Raw genomic sequence first — 9,811 nt, 5'->3', positions numbered from 1 at the left:
TAAGGAAGATGTAACACCTGGCTGATTGCTAAAGCCTAAGGATGTGACCTGAATATTGATACGAGAGCGACACACTGCAACTTTTGCCAAGATTGTTGCCAACAAGAAGGCTTCTTATTAGACACTTTTCCATTGATAGGAATAGGGATGATAGGATTATTTGGAAGCTTACTGTTTTAAGGAGAAACTTAAATGAGAGGAGGAATACATGTGTAAAAGCAAAATCAAGATGCTTTGTAAACCCTAGATGTAAATTCAGGATTTGGTTTGGGGAGTTCTAATATCTCTGTTTGTTTTATATATTATATCCCCTCTCATTCAGCCAGTACTGTCATTATCTCACTAGGTAACGACATGCACATAATATAATGTATTTTTGTTTGTCTTGAATTGGACTACAAGTTGTTTTGAGCTCTGCAAGAGGAGCCAGAAACTGATGATTATCAAGAGAGTATAAGGTGAAATTACTGTTATGAGGACCTGAGGCATCGTGTCAAGAAGTGTACTTTGCTTTTTGTCATGAAATTCTCTTTTTTCACTCTTTTTGAGAGGCTTTATGTCAGTTATTGGAAACTTCATGGTGCCTTTTATTTTTTTTCAGAACTCATTGTAGCATGGTCTTTATATAAAATTTATAAATTCCATAATTTGTCGTTGGCATTGAAATGATTCAATGTAGAAACAGAGGTAAGCAAAAATCATTTAAAACACACACACACTGCTGTGTAATAAATATTTACTGGTACCATTGCTACAAATGACATTTAACAGAGTTTAACCAACATTTCCTTCATTTTCTGTTTAAACATTGAATGACAGCTTTTGGCAGGAATGGAACCCAATAAGTAAGCCCTTTCCAACTATTTGTATCTGTTTATGTTTGTCTAATTTTTTTTCCGACTTGACTAATTATTCAATTTCACCAGACGTTTGAGATAGTAATGTTAAAATGTACCAAGCATGGCGCATAAACTAGTGAGGATATTGGTTAGCTCAAACTTCATTAATAAGAATTCCTGCCTTTCTTCATGAATATTTTCTCTTAATTCTTTCTCTTGTTAATGAAATAGATGGATTGTTATTATGGTCAGTGAGATAGCATTCCCAATAAGTAGATACTAATCTTTTGCTTTTTATTTTTTTCTGGCACAGGTGCTCCAATTTCGGGATCTGCAGTTGATCAAATACAAGAAGTCGTGGGCTATGTGAGTCTGGGTTACCCCTTTGGTATGCTTTCTTCAATCCTCTTTGGGCGACACTACAAAACCATTTTACAATCCCCAAAACCAAAACTCTTTGTTATGGGAACCAAGGATGGGTTTACAAGTGTCAAGCAGTTAGAGAATAAACTGAAATCTGCAGATGGACGCGTTGAAACCCATCTACTTGAAGGAGTAGGACACTTTCAGATGGAAGGGCCCAGTTACGATGCTCAGATGGTGGATCTGATTCTTCAGTTCATTACATCCTTGTGACACCAGTTGCAGCACATACATACAGCAGATGGTAAGGGAATATGATTTGGTGTAGTCGATTTCTGGATTGGGTTTTGGACAATGAGATTCAGTTGTGGCCATGGATAGTCTACAGTGTTACTACAGGAAGCTGCAGCACCAACATAGTAGCAGATGGTTAGAGAATATGATTTGGTGTGTAGTAGATTTCTGGGTTGGGTTTGGAAATGATTCAGCTGTGCCCCATGGACAATCTAGAATCTTACTACAGGAAGTTGCTTACACTGAACCCAAATCTCCCTTTGCCTACTACTTGATGCTGATGCCTTTTACTGTCATTACTGGCTTTGATTTGCAGGAATTTCATTGTTCATTACCATGCATTTAAGCATTGGAAGCGGATAATCTCAAAAGTTGCAAACATGTTACCATTAGACCACCATAACCAAGTACGGGAAAAAATAAATATTAAAGGGGTAAGTGCCAGCAAAGCCAGCCAAATAAGTACAACCTGCAACACCAAAAAAGGCTACAAGGTCGCAGGTTATTTGCTACTCAAATAATTTTACATGGCATTCCAGCTTTGCTGGTCTTTCCACTGGATAAATGAGATCTCAACCCATCACATTTTTGCTACTGAATGGAGCGGTTAGTCCGCATGGGTTGTATTAGAAAAAAAAAAAACATTGACGAGGCATTATACAGTGGATGTAGAGACCCCAAGGTGTCAATTCCACTAAAAATTATATGTCATCTTCACCGTCATCCCCGTCGTGGCGATCATCAGATGCAACTCTACCTTCACCGCCCATCCTATCACCATCTGAGCCACCACCTCTTCCTTCCCTGCCCACCTCATCATCAAAATCTGTAGCGTGTTGTTTTCCTCCATATGGCCTGTTCCTCCACCCTCGTTCTCGGTCCATTGATTGCCCATGTCCGAAGTGTTCATCATCTGTTTTTGAGAGAACGAGATCCCAATGGCATTAGTAAAGGTTTATACTTTATTGGTTCCATATTACATATGGCATCCATCCGGTAAAGAAAGAAAAATAATGGTTTCAAATCATTAGTATCAAGACCAATCCCGATACTGGCTGTGCAAGAAAGAAAAACCATCCCTATTTTGATCTCTCTCGTCATTCTTTGTTAGATATGGTTTCTATCAACAATGCTTCAGGCAGTCCATGACGTCCTGCTATATACTTAACAAATATTGGAATCACAAGACTTTTTCAATCCCTCTCCTTGTAATTCACATCGGGGACTTCTTGCATTGAACTACCAATTTGTAGAAATTATACAAAATCAAAATGCGTCATCTCAAAGCTCTTAGGAAACAAAAGATGCAATTATATACAACATAATGCAGAGGGGGTCTTATATATCGTTATTACCACTTTCGCCATCTGATGCCTCTGCCAGTCTTGCGATTGCGTCAATAAGTGACTGTTCATGCTCCTGCCATAAGAAAACACAAGTAGCTCACGTTAATGGCTATGGAATTTACAATATGAGTTGAGCATTATTATAGAACCATTGCAAATTGCAATCCTTACTTTGAGCACTTTTTTTGCCTTCTCTATCTCATGAGGATCATAATGACTCGCATTAAAAACCCTCTCCACCTGCTCAATAACATCAGGAATGAAATAAAATAAGGGAAAAAGAATCTTGTCCTGTTGCACAGGAAAGGCCCAGAGACAGGGAAAAAGAACCCTGTCCTGCTGATGCAGGAAACACCTAGAGAGAGGGCATGCATAAAAGCCGAAGCTGCCTCACACACCAGGGCACCGAAGATGCTGGCGCGCGCCCTCTCATTGATCCCGCGTGCTGGTGTTTTTTTTTTTTTGCCTCAGCAGGACAGAGTTCTTTGGCCCACAAAACAGTCACCACCTTTCCAGTAGATAGTGTTCATATTGTTCATGCATACCTCCTTGATTAGAGTATCCGTATGGAGTATTTCAATGTCATCTGAAGCTTTCTTCCCAATTCCATTCTGTGAAGGTGGGAAGTCTTTCTTGGACTGACCCTTTGCAGACCCTCTCCCTCTTCCTGCACCTGGAAGAGCACCACCACGACCAATGGATTTCTTAACCCCACGGCCTGGTCCACCACGGCCCACTCGACGAGAGATTCCTGGATCCTCACCTTCCCATCGAATATCCTCCGGTGAGATCTGCCATTGACAAATTTTTCTGTATAATGTCACAAGCAGCACATGAACAATTTCAACAGAATGATTTTCTTAAAAAGACAAGGATTTATCTGTCAGCTAAACAATTCCATGACGTTGAGCTGACAGACATACAAGCAAGAGGGACCATATTCCATGTTACAAGCTACAAAAGGCAAAGACCGAGGCCGCACTGGGAAAAAGTCAAGAATTTATCTTACACCTCATTCCACAAAGCATATAGTTTCACCACTTAACCCCTAAATCCAAAATTTCAATGTTCATTGCTGGATACATGGTTTAGGATCCCTAAAAACCCCCACCTTTTCTTTAGTAAAGAAAGAGACGTTGAATAACAAATATGATTTAAAAGTAAAATGGTGAAAGAGGACTCCAGTAGCTAACAACATTAGCTAGCTGAGTTGGGAGATACATTAACCAAAGGGAGCAAGTTCTCTCCACTTTGCTCTCCACAGTCCATGGACATAGCCCCTCTTCCAAATGCTGTATAACTGCCATGTGGCAGTCAGTTATGGGCCACCCTCCTATACCCAAGCCCCAGGTCCAGACCAAAAAGACCTGGCAATTAAAAAGAAAAACTACAGAGAAATAAGATCCATGATCCAAACAGGGCAGGACCATCTAAGCTAAAAAGGAATAGCTTTGGCAATGTTAGCAAGCATATGAAAGATCGGTTGAAAGATCGACTGAAATGCATTAACTTGACAGTTCCCAGGAATAATCAAAGAGTTGCAATACTAAGACCAGACTCCACAGATCTCCAATCACAGTTTACCAAAGAAAGGGATGTAGAACACAGACTTAGAATATATCACTATAGATTCTAGAAAAACCCAAGGAAACAGGCTTTCTGTACCACCAGAGATAAGCCCTATTCACACTGCACTGGGAAATAATGATCACAACTCATGGAGCATGTGATGTATAAATGAAAAAGGATGCAACTTAACAAATCCGAATTCCACCATACTCATGAAACAGTTGTGTGGCACCACTAAGTAAAATGTTTTTCCAAATTGGGAAGGGTTTAGATGGGAACGAAGTGGTAGTGAGAATCATAAACCTAGGATGCTTGAAACAAGAAGCAAATGAGAAGCAAGTGAGGAATGAGTGAGAAACATTTGGGACCAGAGAGAGAGATGGACATGCCATTAAAATGCATCTAGGGAAGCAAATGAGCTCTGTTTCTCAACGAATTTTCCCAATCCCCATATCTAAAACAAGTGTTTCTATTCAGGGTTCATAACTTTTTCAGTAGAGCCCAAGTCTATATATTTCATTATACAAGTGTGATGAAAGTAGATTCTAAGATAAGAATTTTTTGGCTGGTAGATAGTTCAGCTGTTGACCCTAGATCTATGTGTGATTTAGGAGAGTCTCGACAAAGGGAAGGGAAATGGGGGCCACCTCAGTTGACTCCAAAATTAGGTGTAAGTAGCACAAAACAGGTAAGCTCCCCCTCTCTTCTCTTCTCCTGCTGCCCTTCCTCCTCTTCCATCACCTCCTATTATCCAGCTGGCTCCTCCGCCTACTCCCCATTCCTCTTCTTACTCCTTATCTTTTTTTTTCCCCCCCTAGGAGAGAACCTGGCAATTTTGAGTTGTTTCTCCAAGTTAGTGGAAGTGAAATTGAATTTCATAACCTTTTTATAACTTTGTAGAGCATTTCCAATATCTATGGTCTTCAAACTGTTACAGAATTTGACTCAATCCATCCAATGACATATCTATAAGCAAGGTTCAAAAACTCGTATTTTGGTCTCGCTTCAGTCAGACTGAAATTAGCAAAATTTCGACAGAAAGTGCATTTTTTCGTGAGTTTTGATTGGTCATTTTTTTTTTTTGGGGGGGGGGGGGGGGAATAGCCAAAATGACCAAAATTTTCAACCCGATTTTCAACAACATAGTGCATTTTTGCAACTGAAATTGGCAAAATTTTGACCAAAATGACCAAATTATGCTGCTTCTGGGTGTGGCTTCCTGTTTTGTCTCGGGCATGTCTAACCTAGAGAAACTAGAAAAAATTTCACCAAGATTTGAACTATGTCTATAAGATCCACATCTGATCCAAAAAGAGACAACTATCTGATTGGAGCTTGAATTCGGATAGGATGTATGTAACCTTTATGGCAAAGGAAGTGCAATAAAATGAACATCGGATTTTAAGGAAAAACCCTCATAAAGATTCACTTGGCACTCAAATCACTTGAGCTAGAGGATGATCTTAATCAAGTATGTATGTACAAGCATAAAATATGCTATTTAGGAAACAATTTAACACACAAAGGTGTTCTCAGGTTAAAGCGGGCTTTATCCAAACTAAATCCAATTACTAATGGAATTATCACAAATTAGGTATTTAATAAAAAAAAAAATGAACTATCGGTATGTCGTGTCATAAAAGCTTCCCAGTTCAAGTGAAGAAAGAGTCAAAAAGCAACGTTGATAATTTCTACCTATGCTAGCGTGATGAAATGGTAGACACGCGAGACTCAAAATCTCGTGCTAAAGAGCATGGAGGTTCAAGTCCTCTTCAAGGCATAATGAGCAATTCAATAAGAGATCTTGGATCAAATCGATATTGATGCTAAATCACATCTTAAGAAACCACCTCCCCTGAAATCTAAAAGTCAATATCCCAGTGGAATACCAAAAAGATGATGAAGTTGATGTAAGGCTAGGTAGGAACTAACCAACTCCAGTTTGGATCCGAAAAATTCAAATCTGAAATCAAACTTAGAACAGAAGTTCGAATCTGGCTGGAATAAGAGGATGCTTGCCTTGGCTATAGGAGTCTCTGACGGAGCTCAAATTTTGACTGAGCACTCCTCTCGTGGTTCTAAACAAACCTTAAAGTTAGGCCTGATTGGATGGCCAAATATAGAGACATAAAGTTTGGTTCCCAAATAGGAAACTAATGTAGACCTTCAGGAACAGCAGCGAGGGAGCTCCAATGGCCACCAAGCTTGGGTCGAGTGGGTCTCTTGGGGGTTGGAAGGAAAAACCCCCAAAAGGGCTTGAAGATTGGCCTGCTGGTTGGGGAGATCTGGCCTTGGTTGATATCCCTCGAAACCCTGACAATAAGGCGGGTCGATCTTGGCTTGTGGGCCGGTCTTTGATCACCAACAATGGAAGGCTGTTCAGTCTTCGATCAATAATCAATCACACACTCACAACAATTAAACAAGAAGAAAATAAAAATAGAATCGATGGGGGGGGGGTTGAGAAGGGTGGAAGAAGAGCCCACCCCTCAGATTTTGGACATCTCACCCTCACAGGCAACAGCTATCTCAGCCATAAGTAAACACTCAAATTCATTAACTTCAATCTGTTTTTTCATTATGATCAATGGGCTTTCAATAGCCTTACAAAACTTGGATGTAAGGAAATAACAAAAAAGGAAACTAATGGAGTATAGAATAAGTGTTTCTAATTTGTGTATAACTTGCTAAACCAAGTTTTAACCAAATTAGAAACTAAGGCTGCGTTTGGTAACATTCTAAAAAAACGTTTCTGAAGTTTTTTCGTTCTATGGGAATGAAAAAACAGAGTAAAGCGTTTGGTGCGTTTATGGTGTGTTCCAGTTTTTTTGGAAAAAAATGAGAATTTACAGAACGACAAAAGGTAGTTCCGACGTTTCAGTTTCGTTCCAAAAAAAAAAAAAACCGATATTTTGACATAGAAACTGAAGTTTTCGATTTTGACACGAAACGTCGTTTCTGAAACAGAAATGTTACCAAACGCAGCCTTAACAAACCACTGACAAAAAGGAATCTAACCTAAGTTACAAAATAGAAACTACTGGACTAACAAAATAGGAACTCAATTGGACAATCCAAATAGAAACTAAATACTGGGCTAACTTAGGCAATTTAATGGCTGCTGGAGCTCTTCACTTGAAGTTGCTTTTTCAACAATAAGGGACAGCTGTATGATCTCGTGAACAGTGTTTTCCAGCTTTCCTTTTGGGCTAGTTAGATGGGGCCAAGGTGAGGGCTGGCTGGTCCAAAATTGGACTTGGTTCGATGGGCCCAGCAGCCCCTTGTGCAAGCTTGATCTACATCAGAAGTCACCTGGGAGGAAGTAGCAGGATCTTAATGAACCTTGCTGACTTGAGGTTACTCATCTCTTTTCAATCCCAGTAATGATCTAAATAAAGAATTTGACTGAAAATGAAACATTTGGGTACAATCTCAATTTCCAAATTCACATCATTCAGCCTCAGGTAACATATAAAACTCCATTGTTTATTTGCAGACATCCATAATACATGGAAAATTAAAAGAATGACTCGAAAGATAAACTCATAAGCTCTCAAATGGCAACAAATCATGCCAAATTCGACAAGTTAGCATGGTTCTGAAAAGGAAAGTGACAGAAATAATCCATATAATGAGTTGAATGTTGAAGAAAAACAGAATTTTGTTTCACATCTAGACCCTACTTTGAGTTGAATGTGGTCTTACACTGTTACCCAATAAGAAACATCATTATTAGAATCTTGAGGTCCCTATACATTATGATTTATATCATATAAACTCAGCATTATCTCAAATAAATGGGGTTGGCTAAATGGATAATGGCCCTCCAATCAGCTCTATTCAAGGTCATACTTGATATAAGGCCTAAGCTATGCATTCTTTCCTCATCACTTCCCCTAAGGTCATTTTAGGTCAGCCCCATGCTCTTTTAGCTCCTTCAATCTAAATCAAATAACTCCTCCGTACGGGAGCATCCAAAAGCCTCTGTTGAACATGTTCATGCCACCTCAAACGAATTTCTAGCTTATCATGCATTGGAGCTACTCCCAAACCGTCCCTAATATGATTATTCCTTACCTAATCCTTCCTAGTTTTGCACTCATCCATCTCAACATCTTCATCTTAGCTACACTGAGTTTATCTTATTGCCCAACAATCCTTTTTTTTTTTTTTTTGAAACCCAAGGTGTCCGGATCTTTGATCCGACTAGTCCCTGGGGTCACTATGATACCGCTTACACAGGACCGGATCAGTCCGAGATGGAAACTCTCGTGTGGTGGCCCCAAGAGGTTAGGTGCAACGGCAAAGGTTTGATCACGGGACCTCGCTTCCTGAGGCGGAGTAACATGTCCCCTCCAAGCCAATTGTGCTAACCCCTTGGGGTTCAAAATTGCCCAACAATCCACACCATACATAATAGCTAGTCGTATGACTATCCTACAAAACTTTCTTTTCAAGTTTTAAAGGAATACGTCGATCATACAACACTCTAAACACAACTTTCCATTCCATCCATCCTATTTTATTTACATATAATCATCTTCAATATCACCTTCGTTATTTATGATTGAGCCTAGATACCTAAAATAATCACTTTGCAGAATTTCCCTCATTAATTTTCACCTCCTCATTATCTGTCCTAATGTAACTAAAGTGACACACCATATACTATGTCTCTATTCTACTTATCATAAAACATTTTGATTCCAATGTTGATCTCCAAAACTCCAACTTGCCGTTAATCTCAACTTTTGTCTCATCCACCAAAACAATATATTTACTAAAAAACATACACCAAAGAACCTCATCTTGGATGTCTCTAGTTAAATATCCATGATAAACACAAACAAATAAGGGCCTAAAATTGATCCTTGATGTAACTCAATTGTAATTGGAAATTCACTTACCTTGTCCCCCCCCCACCCCCAGTTCTTACATTAGTCACCTCACCATCATTCATATCTTTAATTATGTCCAAAATGTACTTGAAACACTTCTCCAGTACTCACTAGATTTACTCTTTAGGGACTGTCATAAGCTTTTTCTAGGCCAACAAAAACCATATCGAGATCATTCTTGTAATTTCAAAATCTTTCCACGACTCTCCTACGTAAATAGCTTTTGTCATGGATCTTCTTGGCATAAAACCAAATTGGATCTCCGTAATAGTAGTTTCTTGTGTCATGTGGGTTTCAATAACCCTCTCCCATAATTTCATAGTATGACTCATTTGTTTTATGCCTTTAGTTATTGTAGCCATGAATATCACCTTTATTTTGTAAATCGGAACCACAATGGTTCTCCATTCATCTGACATTTTCCTTGTGCTCATAATCTTATAAAACAACTTAGTTTAATAAGTCTTTTCCAGATTCTTCTTTTTTTTTTTTTTTTTTTTTT

The 9,811-nt window shown here is 39.0% G+C and overlaps 2 protein-coding genes across 6 annotated transcripts in view; one reads left to right on the top strand and one right to left on the bottom strand.

The window, feature by feature from the left end:
* LOC122088322 overlaps positions 1-1,749 on the top strand; it is a 5,556-nt gene extending 3,807 nt beyond the window's left edge. Inside the window, exons 2-3 of one of the 2 annotated variants that reach the window (XM_042657551.1) lie at positions 1,153-1,227; positions 1,363-1,749. In XM_042657551.1, the coding sequence (XP_042513485.1) occupies positions 1,153-1,227; positions 1,363-1,475 (188 nt within the window). In that variant the 3' untranslated portion in view covers positions 1,476-1,749. Of the gene's footprint in view, positions 1-1,152 lie in introns of both variants that reach the window. The other variant, XM_042657550.1, reaches the window with a different exon arrangement.
* A 155-nt stretch (positions 1,750-1,904) lies between these two features.
* The window catches only part of LOC122088321 (protein EMSY-LIKE 3-like), a 20,614-nt gene continuing 12,707 nt past the window's right edge, over positions 1,905-9,811 (bottom strand). For 2 of the 4 annotated variants that reach the window (XM_042657546.1, XM_042657545.1), the window contains exons 7-10: positions 3,388-3,633; positions 3,014-3,082; positions 2,852-2,915; positions 1,905-2,409 (exon numbers count right to left, since the gene is read on the bottom strand). In XM_042657546.1, the coding sequence (XP_042513480.1) occupies positions 2,198-2,409; positions 2,852-2,915; positions 3,014-3,082; positions 3,388-3,633 (591 nt within the window). In that variant the 3' untranslated portion in view covers positions 1,905-2,197. Of the gene's footprint in view, positions 2,410-2,851; positions 2,916-3,013; positions 3,083-3,387; positions 3,653-7,397; positions 7,724-9,811 lie in introns of those variants that run through there. The other 2 variants (XM_042657549.1, XM_042657548.1) reach the window with 2 other exon arrangements.

This window comes from Macadamia integrifolia, chromosome 9 (assembly GCF_013358625.1).
Source record: "Macadamia integrifolia cultivar HAES 741 chromosome 9, SCU_Mint_v3, whole genome shotgun sequence".
Taxonomy (NCBI): Eukaryota; Viridiplantae; Streptophyta; class Magnoliopsida; order Proteales; family Proteaceae; genus Macadamia; species Macadamia integrifolia.
This window is presented reverse-complemented; position numbering and strand designations above follow the sequence as displayed.